Genomic DNA, 24,700 nt, shown 5'->3' with positions numbered 1-24,700 from the left:
TCTGGCATTAAGACCTTTACAAACCTCCCTACTTCCAAGACACTGTCCTTCCACCAGTAACAAAGAAGGCCTTGCCTATTACCTGGGCGTGTGGCCTGGAGGTGTGAGTACCTCTGGGACCACTATTAAGTGAAGCCATCTCAGATTAGGGCCCAGAACACTCCTGCTTCTCTGCTTCTTATTGTTTAGAGGTGCACTTCCTGACACATTTTTTGCTCTTAGTGTAATAGCTATAATCAAAATCTATTAATATATTTGTGTTGTTCTGGTCAACTTTGTACAAGTTGTAACTGCAATGACAAAACATGCTTTCTAGATCTAGGTAATACTTAAGATCTTAAGGGGATGCCTGGCTGGCTCAGCTGCTCTTGATCTCAGGGTTTTAAGTTTCAGCCCCAGGTTGCATACAGAGATTACTTAAAAATAAAATCTTTAAAAAACAAAAACTTAAGTTTTTAAGGCTTCAGGGGAAAAATTTCAATGTAGTTTCATCTCTGTTGGAGAAGTATGTCTTAAGAAAGAAGTAAAAGGCTTTCACGTATAAAAAAGTATCAGGAAAAAAAAAGTATCAGGAGAAAATTATGGGGTGATATGAAATGGAAATACAGTTTAAAGGAGAAATGGAAGGGGCAGCTCGGTGGTTCAGTCCATTAAGCCTCTGACTCTGGCTCAGGTCATGATTTCAGGGTCCTGAGATCGAGCTCCACATCAAGCTCTCTGCTCAGTGGGAATCTGCTTCTCCCTCTCCCTGGGATTCTTTTTGTGATTCTCTTTCCCCCTCTGCCCTTCCCTTCTGCATTCTCTCTCTCTCTCTCTCTCACACACACACACACACACACACACACACACACACACACTGTCAAAAAAATAATTAAAAAAAAAAAAAGTAGGGATCCCTGGGTGGCTCAGTGGTTCAGCGCCTGCCTTTGGCCCAGGGCATGATCCTGGAGACCCGGGATCAAGTCCCGCGTCAGGCTCCCAGCATGGAGCCTGCTTGTGTCTCTGCCTCTATCATGAATAAATAAAATCTTTAAAAAAAAAAAAAAAAAAAAAGATAAAAAAAAATTACAAAGTCTATCACTTTTCAATATTCTATAGGGAGTATAGGAGCAAAATGTGATTTTCAGTCCAGTGGCTGTCCCCCCAACTCCAGTCCCTGTGCCAGACTCACACCTCACCTACTGGCAACCCCTCAAGTGCAGGGCTCTGTCCCCTGCTCCCTCTAGGGGCACACAAGGCCCTCCGCCTTGTCATAGTGTCCCAGTCACGTGCCATGTGTCTGTCCTTCCACCAAATGTCATGTGTCTGGAGGGAAGGGCTGCACAGTTCCCAGTGCAACATCCTAGTGGTCCCTGTAGGCAGCAGGGAAGACTCCACCAGTCTGAAAAATAATCCAAACTATCTGAAACATGTTCACCCTTCCTTCTTAGTGTTCTGTATCCAAAGTAAGTTTTACAGTCTAACCCAGGAAAATAAGGAGCCTTGAGGAAGAAATAAAGGTAGGCAGGGGTGGAGCAGCACTATACTAAAAGCCCCACCACATTCTCAACCTCCCAAGGCGGCTCAAAGGCAAGGGCCAGAAGTGTGATCTTTGTCCAGCCTAACCACTCTCCAAGCATCCGCCCCTGCCCAACCTTCCACCTTCCCTGTCTAACCTAACCACAGATCCGCCTTTGCCTAAGGATAAAAATGAGACTACTGGCTCTTCCCATCTTCAAATACAAGTTATTTCAGAGCTGTGCAAGAGCTCTCTATACCAGAAGACTGGATTCTGCATTTTTTCCTACACAAGAAGTACAGACTAAACAAATATCCAAGGTCCTTTTGGATTAAGACCTTAGTTCTCTTGTGTGAATGAAGTGATGAAATCTGAGTATTTCACTCTAAAACTCAAGGCATGTTCTTAGAAAATATCAAAACACGAGTTTTTCTAAAAGTCAAAAAATATGGAGACAATCACAAGACTTCTTGGGTTTCTCCAGAAACACAATACATAAACGTACCCTCAACTGATCAAGCTTCTCTCGGATCTGAATGAACCCCAAGTGTAATTTGCCCCCGAAGTGGTCTGCAAGACGACGGTCATTGTCGTGGAGCCCAAGGTAGGCTGAACAGACCTCACAGACACGCAGCTTCTGCTGTTGGAAACTGGATGCAGGCATGGAATTTCTGTATTCTTCCTGGACGAGAACAGAGTAAATCAAAGTGAGGTACACAGAAATGCAAGCAAATATTCAACCCCCAAAATGGAAATACTGGAAGGGACTACAGAGGTGACTTTTAAATAACAGAAATCGAATCATTTACAAGCTTTAGATATTTTTAACTGATTCAAATTTCATCATTTATGAAATGAACTAAGAATCATGATTTCAAAGCAATAAGGAACATTCATTCAAAAACTCTCAGACAAGCAGGATGCGGTGTTCTCAGAGGCCAGCAGGGAAGGCAGGTCTCAGTTATGTGTGTGGAGAGCGCTAGGAGGACCACAGAATCAAGAAGGGAGACTCTTCAAAGGGGGCCTTCATAAAACAAAGCACAAAAACCAAACCAAACAAGCAACATACAAAAGCTCCTCATCGAAGACTACGTCCCAAAGTCCAGAAATGCTGCCCTAAAAGCTAAAATACTAATGGACAAATAAGTTAGACACTCTCTTCAATAAAGAACATGTCCAACAGAGCAGACCAAAATGCACCCCCTCTGGCAGCCACTCGTCAGAACAGATAAAATGCAGAACAAATGAAGCAGGACATGGCTCCTGGTGCTGGTGCCAAAGTCAGAGCATGCCTTCAAAACCCAGGTTTTGGGGATGCCAGGGTGGCCCAGAGGTTTGGCCCTTGCCTTCAGCTCAGGGCGTGGTCCTGGGGTCCCGAGATCGAGTCCTGCATCGGGCTCCCTGCATGGAGCCTACTTCTCTGTCTCTCATGAATTAAAAAACAAAAACACATCAATTAAAACACAAAAACAAAAACAAAAAAACACTCCACCAAAACCCAGGTTTTAAGAAATGCATTCCAACAGCTACTGATTTTTTTTTTTAAAGATTCTATCCATTTGTTCATGAGAGACACAGAAAAAGAGAGACAGGCAGAGACACAGGCAGAAGGAGAAGCAGGCCCCACACAGGAAGCTTGATGCGGAACTCGATCCAGGAACTCCGGGATCACGCCCTGAGCCACAGGCAGGTGCTCAACCGCCAAGCCACACAGGTGTCCCTAAATAACCAAATTTTCTACTCAACTGCATTCTAATGAACTCTCATCAGGTTTTTTTTTTTTTTTTTTAGATTTTATTTATTTATTCCTGAGACACAGAGAGAAGCAGAGACACAGGCAGAGGGAGAAGCAGGCTTCCTGCGGGGAGTCTGACGTGGGACTCGATCCCGGGACTCCAGGTTCACGACCTGGGCTGAAGGCCAGGTGCTAAACCTCTGAGCCACCCAGGGATCCCCCACAGCCACTGATTCTTAAAGGGATCTTCCATTAGTTCATATGCTCTAACTTCCCTGGCAAATGCAGATTACAATGAGACACAAGGTCACTCACTAAACTGGCAAAGACAAAAAATAAGGTACTCTCATACCTTGCTGGCAGGCGATGATGTTGGGGCAACTAACAATGCAACTGAATTAGCTGCGAAAGCAACACAGGTGCAAGCCATTACCAGGAACCCTTCTGGGCATATGTCCTAGAACATGCTCATACGTGTGCCAACAAACAAGCGCAAGGATACTTGCTGTGAACTGTCTTTGAAGATAAGAAACCAGAAAACTAAAAAAAAAAAAAAAGAAAGAAACCAGAAAACTGCCAATGGACAGCCACATGTTCATGAAACGGAACCCTACAGCAATAAACTGAAGGAAGTTGTATGGAGCAACAGGCAGAGACCTCATAAACAGTGCTGAGAATAATGCGAGAGAAAAAAATACACAGTTGGCAGCATTGATGTGGGGTATTTTTTTTTTTTAATTTTTATTTATTTATGATAGGCACACAGTGAGAGAGAGAGAGAGGCAGAGACACAGGCAGAGGGAGAAGCAGTCTCCATGCACCGGGAGCCCGACGTGGGATTCGATCCCGGGTCTCCAGGATCGCGCCCCGGGCCAAAGGCAGGCGCCAAACCGCTGCGCCACCCAGGGATCCCTGATGTGGGATATTTTAAAAGCACAAAGCTTTTAAACCTACAACACACACACACACACAGAGTTTATGGAAAGCACACATGTGTAGTAAAGGATGAAGACAGAATCGAATGCACACTAATGCCTGCCTCTGGGAGGGAAAGTATGGGACTGGAGAGGGAAGCACCGAGAACCTGCAATTCCATCATGATGTGCTACAGCTTTTATTCAAAGGAAAAAACAAGGGACACCTGGGTGGCTCAGCAGTTGAGCACCTGCCTGCCTTTGACCCAGGGTGTGATCCTGGAATCCCAAGATCAAGTTCCACATCGGGCTTCCCATGTGAAGTCTGCTTCTCTCTCTGCCTATGTCTCTGCCTCTCTGTCTCTCTCTCTCATGGATTTAAAAAAAAAAAAAAAAAAGAAGGAAAAACCAAAAATCTTAGGCAAAAATGATAAATATGGTGGGCACACAAGTATTTGTGATACTCTATCCCTTTCTGTAATTTCTAAACTAACTACTACCCCTCTAATTTCTTTCAAAATAAATTCTAATTATGCTGAGTGAAAAAGAAAATCAGTCTCACAACATTCTTGAAACGACAAGAATATAGAGATGGAGGACAGGCTCATAGTTGCCAGGGGTCAGAGGAGTGGGTGAGGCTACATAAGGGTCATGGGAGGGATCTTAGTGGTGATGGATATTCTGTATGGTGACTATCAACATCCTTTCTGTGATATTGTGCTATGGTTTCCCAAGACGTCATCACTGGGGGAAACTGGATAAAGGGTACACAGGATCTCTCTGTATTTTTCCTTCAGACTATTCAACAACCTTGAGCGCTGAGCAGAAAGGAACCCACAGGTGCCAGAGATGAGCACACTGGAGGCCTCCCCAGCACCATCCTGTCTTGCCAGTGGTTTTAAGGAAGTGGTGCTGCCTCCCAGGGTACTGTCAGCCATGGGGACGGAGGACAGTGGCTGTGGCAAGGATACTCCGAGTCCTGGGCATGAACAGCCACGCATCCCACATCCTGGTCTGGTCTGGGATGTCTGCACATCTCCGCATGATGAGCCCCTCATCGACAATCATTTACATACAAATCTCTGAGCCATCCCACAGATTTCTGGTGACGGCTCTGCTCCTGGAAGCATGAAGGTCTGGACCTCAGGGTGCCCCAAGAATCCACAGAGCTTCCCTCTTGACTCTCTGGCCTTTCTAGTAGAGCTGTCAGCAACCCAAGGAGCCTTACTGTGTTCTACATGTAAACACAAGTTTCTCACTTCAGCATACAGATAATGTAGATCCTATATGTAAGAATTTATATACGTGACTTACATTTATAATAAACACTCAAGGATTTAATACTGTGCAAAATGCAGAATTTGAATATACACCAAATTCCCCAGAAATGGAACTACTCTGTAAGCCAGGGAACACTGTTCAGAAATTTACCAAGTCACACATCTCCATGGCAATGCCACTCAAAGTATTTGATTAGAACATCACCTGCAACTGTCACATTCATGACCCCATCTGTCTTTTGATGTGAATACATTTTATAGAGAAAACATCTGTATTGTGAATTCTTTTCCTTCTCATGTTCAATGATGGAGCATATTAGCTACGAATGTCCCTCAAGGGGGTGCTGCCAGGGACATGAAGCATCATCTCAGCATCAGCATCCAATAGACATATGCGGCTGACCCCAACCCTCACATGGCCCCATCTTGAGTAACCCTTCTGCTCTCTGCATTTACCAATGTGGGTATCACACTCTAGCACCCACAGGCCCTTGGCATTACTCATGCATTCAGTTAATCATTACTGAGCTCCTACTGTGGGTTAAGCATCATGCTGTGCCAGGGGTAGGGAGGGAGATAAGCAGAGAGAGACCTGCACCAGGGCACCTACATGCCATCTCCTCATATCTATTTGGCTTCCCTACCCCACCACTCTTAATAACCTTCTCAGTCTGTGCGTCTCAGCTAAGGGCACTTCCTGGATCACCCTACCCTACCTGGAGACCCCTGGAAACACAAAGCCACTCTCAAACTCAGACCTCATTTCTTTTGAGCACCTATCTTCATCTGAATCAATCTTATCCATCTGTACACATACCCTTCTACCTGCATCTCCTCCCACCTCCAGTGGTGTCTCCACGAGGAGTGCCTCCTCACAACTAAAAACTATGTGGCACACAGCTGGAGCTTAACAAGCATTTACTACAGAAACACAATCATCCCCGTCCCCCTCTGATTCTCCCATTCCCACTATTCTCAAAGCCCGTGTGAACCATTTCCAGTTCCAGTGGTAAAGACTTGTGAGTCAGAGCATATCCAATGGATAAAATAATCTAGGAAGACAACAGCTGTCAATGATACAAACACTGAGCCCCTAAGTTTCTCCACCACCCTTCCAGTTTATCCTGGCCTGGCACCCAGGCTGACTTCGTTTGGACGCTACCCTCAATCTGCACAGGTTCTCTCTACCAGAGATGCAGTGTCACCAAGAACACCCAGATTTTGTTCTTTACATCAATCTGCACTACAACTCTGGCCCACTCACACCAGCTGAGTAACCACCATGGCCCAGCAAACCCCTACAGAGCCAGAGGATGAGAGAGTAAAATGACAGACACCACTCCAGTGACTCTTCAGCTCTTGAAACTGCAGCCTGCATGTGGGTGTTATGCTCATGGTTGGCAAGTTCCAGGTCCAATGTCACACATAGGTCACAGGAGGCAGAGCAAAAGCACAAACCCAAACATGCTGACTCTAAACCCTACAATCCTATCCACATAACACCCTATTTCCAACTTTTTCCCAATATTAAAAAAAATGGAATAATTTCATTTTAGCCCAAAAGGTCAACATTCTGGGGTTACTATGTTTCCTCTATCTCAAAGACATTTTACCACCAACCTCAGCTTCTTTCTTCTTTGCACGGACTTTCTCCACTTCCATAAGAATCTTCTGGGATTCATCCACATTTCCTTCAGCTCCCAGTTGCTCAGCTTTAGCAAGTAGTTTTCCTATTTCTTCATTCAACTCATGTACTTTTTCTGCCTGAGGGAAAACAGAAACAAGCAGGTCAGCAAACATCTAAACCAAAGAATTTTTTTAATATCGTATTTATTCATGAGAAACAGAGAGAGAGAGAGAGAGGCAGAGACTCGGGCAGAGGGAGAAGCAGGCTCCCTGTGGGGAGCCCGATGTGGGACTCGATCCCAGGACCCTGGGGTCATGCCCTGAGCTGAAAGCAGACGCTCAATCGCTGAGGGACCCAGGTGCCCCAAGATTTCTTTTTTTTATTCATTCACTTGACAGACAGAGCTGAAGTACACACAAGAAAGGGGGAGCAGCAGGCAGAAGGAGGAGAAGCAGAGTCCCCGCTGAGCAGGAAGTCCTGAGGTGGGCCTCAATCCCAGGACCCCAGGATCACCACCTGAGCCAAAAGCAGATGCTCAACCACAGTTACCTGGGTGTCCCTAAAACCAAAAGATCTTAACAGAGAGACAATGAGTGTTTTTCCTGCTGTACTTTCTAATCTGTTCCACCAAAATTAAATGAAATGAAATAGCCAAGATCTTTGCTGGATCACAAGCAAACTATAACAATTTTGACATAACTGGCCCCTTTGTGTCTGTGACCTTAAACTAAACCTGTGTGCTGCATTCCAGTAAGAGCAGCAGCATCCCTGTCACTTCCAAAATGGTTGCCAAAGTCATCATGGTGGTCACTTTCTAGGCTGTCTCTTCTCACATCTTCTACCACGCCTCAACCTGGTAAGGGCCACAAAACGTCCAGGTTTAAATGCGTAAACTTGTAACATATCCAAAATGTCTAATCATTTGGGATTTAATTTTAGAAATAAGGTAGCACCTATGGTCCAGTTAGCAACTACACATATTTTAAGATTTTATTTATTCAAAAAAAAAAAGATTTTATTTATTTATTCATGAGAGATAGAGAGAGAGGTAGAGACACAGGCAGAGGGAGAAGCAGGCTCCATGCAGGGAGCCTGATGTGGGACTCAATCCGGGATCACGCTCTGAGCTGAAGGTAGATGCTCAACCACTGAGCCAGCCAGGCGTCCTCTGCAACTACATATATTCTAAGCAACACTTTTACAAAATTGAGAGGCAAAGACACCGAAGAGACTCATCAGCTGCACTCAAAGAGGGGAAGGGTAGAGGGGTGTGCTGACAGGCCCATGACATACAGATCTACCTTCTTTACTGTGCAGGACAACTGCCCCACAGTCTAACCATTTCCCAAATAACTGTCCCCCCTTTCCTGTTTTATGTGGAGGTGTTAAAAAAGCAAACTTTAATAAGCTTGTACAGGGCAGCCCGGGTGGCTCAGCGGTTTAGCGCTGCCTTCAGCCCAGGGCCTGATCCTGGAGACTCGGGATCGAGTCCCACATTGGGCTCCCTGCATGGAGCCTGCTTCTCCCTCTGGCTGAGTCTCTACCTCTCTCTCTGTGTCTCTCATGAATAAATAAAATCTTAAAAAAATAATAATAAAAAAATAAAATTGTGGCATCACAGTTAAAAAAAAAGGAAAAAAAAAAAAAGCCTGTACAGTAGAGGCAGAGACAGGGCAGCAAGCAGCTCCTGGGGACTGCGAGCTCACGGGCAGCCTTCTCTTCTTACTGAAAAGCAGCAAGGCAGCAAGGACTGTCCACCTCAAAGGCGCACTGTCAGTGGTAATGGCAAGCTACTAGCCTGTTGGCAGAATGGTTTTTAGAAGACACAGATCTGTACACACAACTCAAGGAGAAAGTCTCCCAAGCATACCTTCGCAGAAACTTCTGCACTGATCTCCTCTTGCGTCTCTGCTAGCCGCTTCTTGGCAAGCTCAGTCCTCCGATCGCACTCGGCAATAAAGGATTCCAAGTGATCCATTGCCTAACTCAGGAGAAGCAGAGAGCTATGATCAGTTACAAGTAAGGTCTTAGAACCCATCAGTTCAATAGGACATATACTCCTGGGTTGGTTTTTTTAAAGCCTGTAACTTCAGTGGGAAGATCTTAAGCTACACTACAGCTAGCACATCCATAATCACATTAAACCAAGGGGCTTTGTTAAACCAAGTGATCATTTAGAAGCATTATCTTCTCATCTGATCTGTTTACTTCTAAAATTTGTAAAAGGACCCCCATCCCTCAATAACATTTCCCAGAATTTTTTTGGTCATAATTAATAGCGTTCTCTGAGGGGTAGGAAAGCCTGGACTAGTATCAGAGGCCCTCTTCTGGTGAGCTGTTGGGGGTGCGGATGATGTACTCACTGGTCTGTGTGAGCCACGTAAATATTATTCCCTCATGTTCTGAGGGTAGAGTTCCCCCTTCCACCTCAAAACAAAACAATAGAACAAATATTACTGAGAGCTGTGAGCATAATTAGTTATTGCCTGTCTAAAGTAGCAGGAAAACTGGTTACTACTTACCCAAAGAGATAATGGAATAGAAACTCTAGAAATCTAATTGCTCACTCTGAAAAGACTTGTGGGGAAACACCAATAAGCTGCTCCACGTGTTAGACAGTTATTTTGCCATTTTGGGACCAGTCAAAGGTCCCAGCATAACTCCATATAAAACATACAAATAGGATATCTGTCAGGCTCGGACCAGTGATGAGCAAGCAGCACCTCATAATTTACACCCACTTGTCCACTTGCAGATGGTGGCACTGTGTTAAGTATGACAGCAAGGAGTGTAGCACAGGAGGACAGGACTGCACCAGGATCTATCACCAAAAAAATACAGAAGAAAAACCTCTGGGTGGAGGTGATATAAAGCCAATGAAAGGCCAACAGACCAAATGGTGATAATCTATGACCCTCCGCCCAAAGATGGGCAAGAGAACGTACTCCCCGAGGATTAGTGTGACACTAGAATGGACTAGAGAGTTATAGTCTCCTCCAGAAATCGCTTGTTTCAAGTAAATGCATACTTGGACATAGGTCAAGACAAAGAGGCTCTGTGATGGTGCCAAGCCCCCCAACGGTGCTTGGAGAAAGGCTAAAGCAAAGCATCATTGTCCACTAAGGTCAACTCCCAATTTTACTTCAATTTTGGAGTTCAGGATCTCTTTCCTGTTGTTGGTCATCCAAACATTCCCTGATAAACATTTCACTATGTTCAAATCAAACAATCAGGTAAGCAAATGATCAGTGTTTATCTGCAAGTATTATACTTCCCAGAAAGATACAGGGTTGCCAACTCTGCTGACAGGGTGATAACTCTCCAGGATCAAGTTGCCAGCAAGCCGATACAGGTCACATGCCACCTGTGCTCATATAGGACAAAGGAGCCTAGTAGACTAACCTCAAATGCCCCAGGTCCACACCCACACAGAGGTGCTGAGTCTGTGGTGCAGAGTCTCTTATTATCTACCCAAACAGAGCCATCTCACACCTGCACCAGACCCATAAATCCCCTCATCAGGGGTCCAGTGGGGAACAGACCACGAGACAATCCTGCCAGCGCCGACCAATTAAAGCAATCAGCTGCAGCTTCAGCAGAACCCAAATTAGCTACAGACTCAGGCATCTGATAAGCTAAAAATTAAACGGCAAACTTCACACATAGAATAGCCACAACAGAGAGACATCTTTTAACTGCCACATCCTTTAAAAGATGGCACTGATCGACTGCCCCTTCTTTTCTTTAATGTGTTTGTCAACTACAAATTGAGTCCTAAAATATATGACTTAAATAATTTAAAAAAAAAAAAAAAAAGGAATTCATGTCAGTGGCCTGGGTGGCTCCATTGGTTATGCATCTGCCTTTGGCTCAGGTCATGATCTTGGGGTCCTGGAATTGAGGCTGACATGGTGGCTCCCTGCTCACCGGATGGCCTGCTTCTACTCCTCCCTCTGCCCCTTCCTGCCTTACTCATGTTCTCTCTCAAATAAAAGCTTAAAAAAAAAAAAGTATTCAAGTCTACAAATTAAGACCTTATCACAACCTACCATTTACTACAAAGTCACCCAATCTCTACAACTGAAGAGTGGTATGGATGCCTGAGCACAGTGCTGGCACAAAGTAGGCAGAGAAGTCTCACTGTGGCTGGAGGCTATTCCTCCACACTCAGGACTGTGTGGTGCTGTTCCCAGCTGTTGCCAGCCCAGTAGAAATGACACTGGCCAGACATCAGGGAGCCTGAGGCTGGTCACAGGGAATACGTGCCCTTGTGCTATGTTGCATGCCCACATGTCTTAAAATGGCCACCTAGAAACTGTGAAGGTCTCCATTTCCCAGATGAAGAAATTAAGGTAGTTTCCAAACTACTAAATGATGGCACCAGGATATGAGGACTCCAAAGTCCCTACGCTCAATGTGCACAACTCTGAGGTAGTCACCACCAGCCTGGTTCATGGATGAATAGAAAAAGTTAAAACAACTTGCCCAAGGTCATAAAGGGATTCTAACCCAGGATATCCGACTTAGTAAATGGAACTATTATTTTTGTATCTGTACATAGAAAAAGTAGGTATAATTAGAACTGGTCTCATTTGGTATATTAAAGATAGTCTGAAAATTATTTAGGATGTGTAGTTTCAGAACCTGTCAAATAAAACATCACAAAGCAAGACAATTTAGGGGAAAAAATTAACTATCTTTTTTTTATTAAATTAAGAAGAATCAAAATCTTTATATTTTCAATATATTGACACTAAAGAAATGCTCGTTTTCACAAGGTAAATTAATGTGTTAACATTGCTGCTTGCCAGTTTTCGAGTTGAGAAACTTTAAATGTCATTTTGTTTTTTTAAAAAAGATTTTATTTATTTGAGAGAGAGAGAGACAGAAAGTAAGAGAGAGCACAAGCAGGGTGGAGAGGGAGAAGCGGGCTCCCCGCTGAGCAAGGAGCCTCGATGCAAGGCTTGGTCCCAGGACCCTTAGATCACAACCTGAGCCAAAGACCGATGTTAAACCAACCAAGCCACCCCGGTGCACCTTAAAATGTTCTTTATACAGATTGCCTAGTAGCAAAACATTTTACACCCTTTCCTAAGGAATTTCTGGACAAAGTACTTTCGAGAAATCAGGCCTGCCCCTGGCACAGTCAGGATGAGACTGTGTTGACCTAGAGGGAGCCAATGGTAAAGATAGGGAGACACCTTCTCCCAGATAAAACACCAGTGGTTCCACCCACCAAGCTCAAGTCGAGGGTCCAGGCAGGCAATACCTACGCAAAGAAATACCTTTCTATACCTCTTAATATGCCCAAATACGGTTACTCACTGTTAGCAAAGATGTGAAGATGGGAGAACTCTTCTACACTGCTAGTGGGAGCATTCACACCACTGGGTAACACTATGGTACCATCAAAACCCCAGATATCCTTCTGATCCAACAGTTCTGCATCTAGGAATCTCCCCTGGATACGTGCATATGATGGCAACATGTAATGCAGCACCACAACCATCAACAGGGGACTGGTCATATAAACTAGACACCCATCCTTTGAAATACTACATAGCCAAAAAAGGAATAAGGAACTCTATATAAAAAGTTAAAAAAAAAAAAAAAAACACGAAGTGGCAGGTGTAGAACAAGGTGTACAGATTACCATCTATATAAAAAATAAAAGAGAATATAGACACTGTCTGCCTCAGGTATCCACATAAACCCCAAAGGAAACAGAAGACATCGGTTACTTCTGGAGGCACCCAGGTGACTGAAAAACAAGAGTGGAGAGGTTTCACATGTTTTTACATTAGTAAGAAATGCTGCAACCTTAGTGAAATAACTCATCTTGCAATTAGGCAATAATTCTCGATTGCTGCTTAAAGGATCAGGCCAAAACCTGAAGCTGAAGGGGACCTTGACAATCAATAGGTTAAGGCTGCCTGCAACAAACTAACTGATCACTGTGCCAGGTGAGGTGATGCAACAGCAAGTGCAAAGCTCTGCCTCTGAAATACTTCAGTCACAAAAGAACATGATGTTAAAGCCTCCAAATCTAACTCCTAGAGTACAGAAGTTGTACAGATTAGGGGAAACATGTTAAAAAGACATCATGAGGTTATAATCAGCAAAATCCAGGGAGACTTTTAAAAAATTTTTTCAAACAAATAGATTTAAAAAGACTTACAAAGCATTCTAATGTGTAGCCCTTATTTTGAATCCTGAGTCAAAGAAATAAAACTTTTATAAAAGAATCCCTTTTGAAGCAATCTCGGAAATTTAAACATTATCACATACTAAGAAATTATTTTTAAAATGACTGGTTTTAACACAGTCCTCCCTCTAGATGTAGTATTTACAGTGTTTAGCAGTGCAGTTCTGTCTAGCAGCTAGTACAAAGTAATCCGAACCGACAGTGGGGCATGGGGTGCCTAGCACTCAGGCGGTGGAGCGTGTGACTTCATCTCAGGGTTGTGGGTTTGCCCCCATGTTGAATGTAGGGATTACTTACAAAAACCTAATCTCTTTTTAAAAAAAGACTTGAGAGAAAGAGAGAAAAATCAAGCATGAGCTGGGGGAGCGGTGCGGAGAGGGAAAAGCAGGCCGGCTGAGCAGGGGCCCAACGTGGGGCTTGATCCCAAAACCCTGGGACGGTGGCCTGGGCTGAAGGCAAGCACTTAATCGACTGAGTCACTCACCCACCCCTTAAAAAAAAAAAAAAATCCAGTGGGGAAATACAATGATAAAGATGAAACAAGAGTCTCCACATCAAAAGTCACTGAAAACTGGGAGACAAACCCCGGAAATTTCATTATCCTGCCCACTTCTGTACCTTTAAAGTTTCTCAGTAACACATTCTTCAAGACACGTCAAGTAGATTGTCACCATCAAGGATGATACCAAGTCTCCATACCCATGGCAATGGAAAAGCTGATGTGTTCACAGATGAAATGACTGAGGTGTGCGGTCTGGAGATCCGTGAGAAGCCAGGGTCCTATCTCAGGGTAATGGGATTGAGCCCCGTGAAGGGTTCTGCACTCAGCAGATCCACTTCAGGTTCTCTTTCCCTCCGCCTCTCCCACCCTTACGCATGACGCATGGGTGAGATCTCTCGCTTTCTCAAATCAGTCAAGGAAGCCCTGGTAAATCAACCTTAGTCTTTTTCTACAGAAAAATAATCTGTGTAAGCATAGCTTTAAATTGTTAACAGTTCTATGAGCACAACTCCCTACTTCCTTTGAGCCAGCAGAGCCTCAGAATTCTGACCCAGAGCCAATCCTTGAACTGGCCATGTGACACAGGCCTCCAGAGACTGCTCTGAAACACTGCTACAAATCTAACCAACCAAGATCAGCTTGTGGAAGGTAAGAAGCAAGTTGTTCTTGTTGGTATAAGAACATTTGGTACATTCTTTTTTAAATTGCATTAGGATGCAAACCTAAATACACAATTCTCATTCCACCAGAGTGGCAACTTTCCATTTTTCTTCTTCACATCAACAGATACGCCTTCTTCTGCCATCCACAGCTAATGCAGTATTTCATTTCACTGTAAGGCAACTACTTTAGCCCCTTCAAAACCAAACCTATCTGGGTATTTTCACTATTTCAAAATGATCCAATGAACATTTTATGTCTTCTCATACATTAGCAAATGTCCTTGCAGGATAGCTTCTTAAAAATTGCTTAAATATTTTAAATTTGTAAAAAGAGCTGAGTTTTATTTATTTATTTTTTTTTTTAAGATTTACTTACTTATTTATTCATGAGAGACACAGGCAGAGGGAGAAGCAGGCTTCACACAGGGAGCCTGACGTGGGACTCGATCCCGGGTCTCCAGGATCATGCCCTGGGCTGAAGGCAGATGCTAAACCGCTGAGCCACCCAGGGATCCCAAAAAGGGCTGAGCTCTTAAAAAAGACCTACTGAAAGTCAAATGTCAATCTATAAATTCAGCAACTAATTATGAAAATAGATCTTAATGCCCTCTGTAAATAATGCCTTCTATAAACACAGAATTTTATTTTAAGATTTATTTATTCATAAGCAACACAGGAGAGAGGGGCAGAGACATAGGCAGACTGAGAAACGGGTTCCCCGTGGGGGGCCTGCCAGGGAACTTGATCCCAAGACTGGGGATCGAGCCCTGAGGTAAGCCACCCAGGAGCCCCTAAAGACAGAATTTTAAACTAATGTACCAAGAATTAGCAAATCAATTAAAAACCCAAGTTTTAAAAAAGGTTTTCTTTCATGAAAGAATTAATAAAAGGCATGGCTGTCTTAGCAGGACCATTGGTATGCAAAGCTTTCGCACAGACCTGACTACAATAGTCTATAGTCTGTAGGTCAGGATTAGCAACAGCCGGCCCACTGATCACAGCTGGCTAAAATGTTTCTGAAGGATTCTGCTTCTTAAAACTGCAATTTCGACAAGAAAAACCACAACTAGCCTTTCTGATAAACGTATCTGTTCATCCTGAATCAGCTATCTTTAAAAGATGAAACTGACTTCATGGTTGGTCACATGGAAAGGGGAGACTTTTTGCCAGAGCCTTTTAGACCTCTGGAATCTCCCAAAGTGAACGTGCACTACCTATGAAAAGATTTAAAAACCAATTTTCATCAAATTAACTTAATAAATCTGTATTTTGAGAAAAGCTTTATTTTTCCATAAAAGTTTATTCTGCAAAACTAAGGAGATAAAAAGCTGTCTTAGCCTGGTATTTTACAGCCAGGCCACTTTTAATCACTGTAGTTAAGAGTAACCCATGTACATGCAAACACTACTGATATATATAAATTAAAAACTTAAGGGCTCCAGGGATCCCTGGGTGGCTCAGCAGTTTGGCGCCTGCCTTCGGCCCAGGGCATGATCCTGGGACCCGCCTCGGGCTCCCTGTGTGGAGCCTGCTTCTCCCTCTGCCTGTGTGTCTGCCTCTCTCTTTCTGTGTGTGTGTGTCTCATGAATAAATAAATAAATAAAATCTTTAATAAAAAAAAAACAAAAACACAAAACTTAAGGGCTCCATGCTGGGTATGGTGCTCACTTTAAAGAAACAAAAGAGAACCTTGGGTAAATTTTATGGCATGTGAATTATATCAAAAGCCAATGGAGAAACTTTTTAAAAATCTCCCTCCCTAACACCCAGAGATATCTTCTGGCTTTACAAAGCAACATTCCACTGTGTGACAAGACAATTTACATAACTCGTTCTCCAATAAGCTTCATTATAGCTTCTTTTTCTCCCTTTAAAAAAAGGTTGCAGGGACGCCTGGGTGGCACCGTGGTTGAGCATCTGCCTTTGGCTCAGGTTGGGATCCTGGGATCTCAGGATCAAGTCCCGCATCAGGCTCCCTACCTACCTCTCTCTCTGCTTCTCATGAATAAAATATTCAAAATAAAATAAAAAACGGAAAAAATAAAAAATAAAATAAAATAAAATAAAAAACGGTTGCAATGAGCATCTTTTCTATGTACTCTTTTGCACATATCCCTAAGATATGTTCCCAACAGCAGAGTTCTGCAAGAAGTACATATATGCTTTCACATGCGGACTATGCCCTGACTACCCTCCTTCAAATACAGCTACTCCAAGCTGACCTTCATTCCTCAGGGTAGGAGGACCTTTTCCACGTGTTTACAGCACTTCTTATCAAACATTTTAATATGAACCATCTATAAGATCAAAAATGATTTTTAAGGGGTAGAGGGGAGGGGTGGTTACCTTTTAAAATGAAAACCTAATTCCTATATATAAGAACATCTCTCTCCTCATCTGAAAATATTAATAGGTGTACAACAGCCTTGTTAAAAAAAAACACACAAACTGTGGAGGGGCACTTGGCTGGCTCAGTGGGTAGAGCATGTAACTCCTGATCACAGGGTCGTGAAGTGCACAGAGCTCACATAAAAATAAGTAAAAATAAAGATGTACACAATTTAAAACATTGTTTAAAAAACAAGACAAGAGGGGATCCCTGGGTGGCGCAGCGGTTTAGCGCCTGCCTTTGGCCCAGGGCGCGATCCTGGAGACCCGGGATCGAATCCCACGTCGGGCTCCCAGTGCATGGAGCCTGCTTCTGCTTCTCCCTCTGCCTATGTCTCTGCCTGTCTCTTCTCTCTCTCTCTCTCTGTGACTATCATAAATAAATAAAAATTTAAAAAATTAAAAAAAAAAAAAAACAACAAGAAATGCCTGGGTGCCTCAGCCATTGAGAGGCTGCCTTTGGCTCAGGGCATGACCCCAGGGTCCTGGGATCCAGTTCCCATCCGGCTCCCCACAGGGAGCCTTCTCTCTCTGCCTATGTCTCTGCCTCTCTCTGTGTCTCTCATGAAAAAATAAACCACCACAACAACAACAAGGTCATGGGATTGAGGCCCATGTCCAGCTCTGCACTTAGTGGGGAAGATGCTCCCTCACCCCCGCCCCTCCTACCACCTGTGTGCACGCCCACCCTCTCTTTCTCTAAAATAAATAGACCTTAAAAAAAAAAAAAAGAAAAAAAAATTAGTATCTTAAAAAAACGCGCACACACTAAGAGGCACCCAGGTGGCTCAGTCAGTTAAGGGTCCAACTCTTGATTTCGGCTCAGGTCATGATCTCAGAGGTTATGAGACTGAATCCTGTATCTGGCTTTTGCTCTGCGTGGAGTCTTCCTCTTCCTCTGCTCCTCTATCCTGCTCCCCACCTCCCCCACACTTCGTGCACACCTGTGTGCTCTCTCTCAAATAAAATCTTCTAAAAGAATAAGTTAAATAAACACTATGGAAGCATCATATCAGACATTGCATATCCACTTAACCCATCATGTAGATAATTTCACATCAACAATACAGTGAACTTGCTCAATTCTCTTTTCACAGCTATACATCATTTCGTCCTAAAGAGCAACTGTGATTTAGGCAGTCCCTTACTGAGGACAGCTACTTGGTTCCTGTTTTTTTGCAGTTATAAATGCTATAGAAATATTCTAGAACAAATTTAGCTTTATGTGCAAGTCTATCACTAAGATAGAATCTTAGAACTGACCATGCTAACAAGTGCTTTCACATCTGAAGATGTTGAGTTGCCCAGGAGGTGTACCAGGATTATTTAATCCTCCATTTCTGGGGCACCTGGGTGGCTCAGTGGTTAAGCCTCTGCTTTCAGCTCAGGTGGTGATCCTGGGGTCCTGGGATTGAGTCCCGCATCAGGCTCCCCACGGGGAGCCTACATCTCCCTCTGCCTATGTCTCTGCCTCTGTGTCTCTCATGAATAAATAAATAAAATCTTAAAAAAAAAAAAAAAAAAAGAACTCCTCCATTTCTTCAGTTCTGAGTAAGGATGAGCACCTGACATAGGATTATTTGCCAACTAGGAAACGTCCTTTTCTATCTTTTGCCCATTTCCTATTGAACCATTTATACCATTCATGTCAATCGTGATGAATTTTACATATAAAGATAACTAGCCCATCATCACACACACTACAAATATTGTCCCAGTTTATTCTCATTATATATGGGAACTTTTTTCCCCCAATAATCTCCACACCCAACATAAGGTCAAACTTGTGATCCCAAGATCAATAGTCACGTGCCCTTAGGAATGAGCCAAGCAGGTGTCCCATGTACAGGTATTTTTAATATGCTAAATTTTAAATTTTATACAGATGAATAATCTCATCTTTCTCTTATAGCTTCTATATGTCAAAGCATCAAAACAACAAAATTCATTTCCTGGGGATACAACTGGGTATTTTCCTACTGGCTAATGCATAGTTTTCATTAATATTCATTAAAAACACCCTACTTTCTTCACACTGGCAAAATACGCCTCCTTCAAAATATACTAAACGACTCTGTGCATTTCAGTGACTCCATTTTTTCTATTAATCTATTTTCTAACTTTAAATTCATCAGGTCATTAAAATGCAAAAAATAAAAATTAAATTAAATTAAATTAAATTAAATTAAATAAATAAATAAATTTTTAAAAATGCACTGAGGGAGCCTGGGTGGCTGTCTTCGGCTCAGGTTATGATCTCATGGGTCAGAGTCCCATGTCAGGCTCCCATGTGGAACCTCCCCTCTGTGCATGTGCGTATCTTCTAACAGATAAATAAAATCTTAAAACAAAAAAAATACTGACATTCTGAGTTAGTAGAAACGCTAAGACTTGTAGTCCAGAAAACATGACTATAACTGAGATTTCAAAATATGTACCTATGCACTTATCAATCTCTGAAACCTTGATGTCCCAAGTAATGGCTTCTTTGCATAAGCATCTCCAGCTTATTGAAGAATGATAATTCACAGTATAGATAAATTTCCTTTCCAACCCTCTACTCTTAGTCGAGCTGTTGCTAAAGGCATTTTTAGTTAAAGATTCAACATTGACAGCACACTGTGGTTAAAGAATGAATCTGGGAAAGAATCATTAATTTTAATCACAAGACTACTGATTTAAACAGAGCCTCTCCTTTAAAGTGTCTTCTGGTGAGGAGAAGACATCTTTCCTTGGCTTCCTCACACCAAGCTCTGTGCCTTCCCCATCACTTAGGAATCTGAATGCCACCAAACCCCTTCACTGACCTCTGGTCATACTAGTGATGGAGGATTAGGAAAAAAAGAGAACATAAATGGAGTGACTCTAAATTCTGCACTCTCAATGGGAAAGGATGAACCCTGCTATTAAAGGGTGAAAAAAAAAACTTAGGTCCACAATGGTTTGTGGCCTGAAAGGACCACAGCACATAAGCTACTTACTATACAGGGTTCTGTGGGAACAAAAATCTCAGAGGGGTAGGGGACAGATTACAAAAAAGGTCTTAAAAAAGATTCCTTTGGGAGGCAACAATTTTTTAAAAAGTTGTGAAATTCCATTTTAAAACCACTAAACTGGGCAGCCCCGGTGGCGCAGCGGTTTGGCGCCACCTGCAGCCCGGGGTGTGATCCTGGAGATCTAGGATCGAGTCCCACATCGGTCTCCCTGCATGGAGCCTGCTTCTCCCTCTGCCTGTGTCTCTGCCCCTCTCTCTCTGTGTCTATGAATCAATAAATAAAATCTTTTTTAAAAAAAAACAAAACACTAAACTCCAAGAATTTAACATTACTATTGGGTTATAAATTGATACTATATCTTTATCAACAACAGAAACAAAAGACAAAAAGAACACCATTGCAGAACTATCTTGTAAAGATGCACACACGTATCCTGTACAAGCCAGCAATTCCTCTCCTCGGAAAAGACCTGGATAAATCCTACTATGTGTACGCCAAGAATATATTTAAAAACATTCATAATACTGTTTGTAATAGGAAAAACAAATCTTTGAATCAACCCAATTAATCTATAAATAATGAATAGAGCTTGGGGAATACTCAAGCAACAATGAAAATAAACCATAGCCAACAAAATGGGTCAACAGAAACAGAACACTGAACGAAACAATAAAGTTATTAAAGAATATGCTATGAAATTATATATCGTAAGGCATAAAAACAAAAACACAGAGTTTAAGGAATCAGAGAAATATGTAATAACACATTAAAAGGAAACAATATGTACAAAATGCACAACAGCGTTGGAGTAGTGGACTTACAGGTAGACACCAGATAGTACTGGCCATGTCCTAGCTCCCAGCCTGAGTGGTAGAGTAGTAAGTTATCTCTTTTGTTATTTTGCTTTATAACTTACAAATGTTATGTTATTCTTGTTAGTTGATATTTGGCTCTTCACAGTAGGGAGAAATTAACACAAAATAAAACTTACATCTAATTCAAAAAACAGGTCCCTTTCTTTACTTGCAATCTCATAATCTGCTCGGAGGGCCAAGTCGTGGATTTTGGTACATTCTCCTAAATCCATGCGCTGTAAGAAACAAAAATTTACACATGAACATCTACGCATCGTAAAAAGCATATGATCTGGTGTTTCAACTGTCACCAAAATAAATACCTTTTTGAATACTAAACTATAATAAAAATATTAAGAAACAGTATATACCCAAGAAACCTTATTTCTCTTTTACCATCATGATTATGACTTTAACTGTGAAAGTTTCTGTCTCTTTTAGACCTAGAGATAATTGGACTATTAATGAAAACCATATTAATTAGCTTTTGCTAGTTGTATTTTTGCATCAGTCATAGAAGAAAAGCCTATTCAGTGGGGCACCTGGGTGGCTCAGACAGTTGAATATCCAACTCTTTCAGGTCATGATCTCAATGTGGCCCCACATCAGGATCCCTGCCAGCCAGCCTGGGATTCTCTCCTACTCTGCCCCTCTCCCCACTCAAGCTCTAAGTTAAGTAAATAAATAAATCTTAAAAAAAAAAAAAAAAGAGCAGCAGCAAGGCAGCAGCATCTACTCAGCAAACAGCAGCATGGAGGAGGGGAGAGATTATAAGGAAAGAGCCAGAAAACAAGAGTATTATCAACAGAACGAACTTCTAGGCATTCCTTCTTGTAATCTTCACTATGCAAGTTGCTCAATGCTTAAGGTGTAGAGGCAAGGAGAAGGAAAGAGCAGAGAGCAATCAGGTTTTGGCAATTACAACACAACCTAATGCTTGGCTTTGTGTATCTCTTTGTACCAGAAGGCAGAAGGCAACAGAATTGGCCAATTTAGAGCCAAAAATTCCCCCTAACATTGTCCTAACCTAGCAAATGACCCTGGATAGAACTGGAGACATAGAATCGGGTCATTCAGTTGCCCTGTTTGAGAAACAAAAGGTTGTTACCACTAAGAGTAGCCTAATGTGCAACATGTTGTAAGCACATGTACAACAATTAGACAAAAGTATATTTCTTAACTAAACTCTGAGTGTAGACCTCTGTAATGGCACCCTCCACCTATGGCCATCAAGAGAGCAAAAGGAAAGTTTGTAGGCTAAGGATCACAGTATCAAGTCACATAGTGCAAGTTAACAAAACCAGCATCACAATGAGGAGACACCTGTGAAGTCCACACACTTTGTGTCTTTTTTTTTTTTTTTTTTTTATTTATGAGAGTCATACAGAGAAAGAGAGAGAGAGGCAGAGACATAGGTAGAGGGAGAAGCAGGCTCCATGCACTGGGAGCCTGACGTGGGATTCGATCCCGGGTCTCCAGGATCGCGCCCTGGGCCAAAGGCAGGCGCCAAACCGCTGCGCCACCCAGGGATCCCACTTTGTGTCTATTTAACTAACTAGTAAACAAAAATTATGAAGTCTAGGACCTCCTTTAAGTTCAAACTACAACTATGTCCAAAATGAGTTCAAAAACTTCATGGAAGCCACGCCTGGGTGGCTCAGTGGTTGAGCATCTGCCTTCAGGTTAGGGCGTGATCCAGGGGTCCTGGGACCAAGTCCCGCAACAGGCTCCCTGCAGGGAGCCTGCTTCTCTTCTCCATCTGCCTGTGTGTGTCTCTGTGTCTCTCATGAATAAATAAAATATTAAAAAAAAAAAAAACAAAATAAAATAAGTCTCCACAAATGAAAAGCAAGCCCTATAGCTACAAGATAACTGGCAGATACCAGAAATGCTTAAAAGCTAATAAAAGCTCTGTATCTCAAAGAAAACCTACCACCAGAAGAAGTAAGCACTAAAACAAACCTTCTACTACTAAGCATCTTAAGTATAAATCAGGGGATCCCTGGGTGGCTCAGTGGTTTAGCGCCTGCCTTTGGCCTAGGGCATGATCCTGGAGTCCCGGGATTGAGTCCCACGTTGGGCTCCTGGCATGGAGCCTACATCTCCCTCCTCCTGTGTCTCTGTGCCTCTCTCTATCATAAATAGATAAATAAAATCTTAAAAAAAAAAAAAAGTATAGGGATCCCTGGGTGGCGCAGCGGTTTGGCGCCTGCCTTTGGCCCAGGGCGCGATCCAGGAGACCCGGGATCGAATCCCACATCGGGCTCCCGGTGCATGGAGCCTGCTTCTCCCTCTGCCTCTCTCTCTCTCTGTGACTATCATAAATAAATAATTAATTAATTAATTAATTAATTAAAAAAAGTATAAATCAAATTCCATTCTAGAAACTCCAACTGTCAAGAATATTTTTGACATTAGTGAACCACCCCTGAAGCAAAAATTCACTGTGTTCATTTGGGTGAGAACTCTCAAGCAGCCACTGTTAATTCACGCTGAGGACAGGCCTAGGTGCCATGGTTACTCTCTGGCTGTAGATCTTCAGCTTTGCTAAGGAGGCAGGGAAGTACTGGCCAATTTCCCCCTGGCAGCTGAACACCAAACAGAGCTGAAATACCACAGAAGTCCTCTTCCACAAGATTTTAATAGGGTAAGTCTGGTGTGTCAGATCTGTTTTACTGAACAAACACCTGTGTTCTCTCCCCTCTGGTGGTCTCACACTGCTGACAGGGAAGGGTACTAAAACCTTTCCAGCATGTTTGGAAAACCAAACTTCTTCCACTGAGACAAGTTACACTACCCTCCCTCCAGCTTTCTTACTTTCCCAAACACACTTAACCAATACTGTATTTTCCCATTAAGCCTCAATAAAACTAGAACTTCCATTTCTTCTTGCCCTACTTCTATAATGACAAGAGATGGTTCTGAGCAACAACTTAGTCCTGGAGCAGTCCTTATAAGACTGAAAGTTACAACCACCTTCATTTAGCCACTATGCTCTAAAAATTTAATCACATTCATTTCATTTTCAATTTTACACAAAACACAAACTCCTCAGAAGACCCATCATTCAACTCTACTCCTCACTTGCCACTTCCATGGAGCCCACACCAGTGAGGCTCATCTTTTACAAGCACCCCCACCCAATTTTCCAATCCTCACCCTAATCGACCCTCAGCAGCCAGACATGTTCATCTGCATCTTCACGAGTACATGGACTCCCCTGGGTTTCCTTTTCCTTCTCCTCCTCAGTCTGCTTCTTGTTAGACTCCCCTTGCTGAGCCATCCCCCACCAACCCCACACCAGAGTGATGCTGCTCAGTTCATGGCCTCTCAAAACTCATCTCATTCCACAGCCTCTGCCTGCCTCTCCCTCTCACCACTTCAGACACGGCAGCAGCATGCCTGCTGTCCCTCGGCTCCATCTTTCACCTAGGGCATAACCCTAACCTGTGCACATGTGTTATTTCTCACCGTTCAAGTCTCTGCTCCATTGCCCCTGAGAAACCTTTTATCACTCTACCTAAAATAACCCGTTATCTATTTATTTATTCCATGTCCTCTTTCTCCATTGGAAAAAGTAAACATTTTATCTTATTGGCACCATATCCTTAGTGCTGGGCACACAGCAGCTATTCAATAAACATTTGATGAGTTAATCTGTACCTAACACTACAAATAATTATAGGAAATGCCTTCATTATAGTTATTTTTCTCATCAGCATTCTGCAACAACACTATCCAGGGATCTGACCTCCCCCTCTCAAAAAACTAAAATACTTCACTTTCATGCACATTCATCCCTCTGCTCCCCCTCTGCTTCTTTTGGCTCCTCCCACTAAGACTGATCAACAATTCCAGGTTATGATGCATGCCCCCCGCCCCGACACACACACAGAGGGTCTTCCTTCAACAGTATTACAGAGAGAGAGAGAGGCAGAGACACAGGCAGAGGGAGAAGCAGGCTCCCTGCAGGGGAGCCACCCGGGCTGCCCCAGAATTACTTTTTAATAGTCTCTGCCTCTGTGTATGTGTGTCTCAT

At 42.9% G+C, this 24,700-nt stretch overlaps 1 protein-coding gene across 4 annotated transcripts in view; it reads right to left on the bottom strand.

The window, feature by feature from the left end:
- Nucleotides 1-24,700, bottom strand: part of LUC7L (LUC7 like) — a 36,390-nt gene that overhangs the window by 7,565 nt on the left and 4,125 nt on the right. For all 4 annotated transcript variants that reach the window (XM_041747967.1, XM_041747966.1, XM_041747964.1 and 1 more), the window contains 4 exons: nucleotides 20,799-20,897; nucleotides 8,925-9,035; nucleotides 7,048-7,191; nucleotides 2,004-2,180 (listed from right to left, as the gene is read on the bottom strand). In XM_041747967.1, coding sequence (XP_041603901.1) covers nucleotides 2,004-2,180; nucleotides 7,048-7,191; nucleotides 8,925-9,035; nucleotides 20,799-20,894 — 528 coding nt within the window. In that variant the 5' untranslated portion in view covers nucleotides 20,895-20,897. The remainder of the gene's footprint in view (nucleotides 1-2,003; nucleotides 2,181-7,047; nucleotides 7,192-8,924; nucleotides 9,036-20,798; nucleotides 20,898-24,700) is intronic.

Source organism: Vulpes lagopus, chromosome 3, assembly GCF_018345385.1.
Source record: "Vulpes lagopus strain Blue_001 chromosome 3, ASM1834538v1, whole genome shotgun sequence".
Lineage (NCBI taxonomy): Eukaryota > Metazoa > Chordata > Mammalia > Carnivora > Canidae > Vulpes > Vulpes lagopus.
The sequence above is the reverse complement of the archived record's forward strand: the minus strand, read 5'-3'. Positions and strand labels throughout refer to the sequence as shown.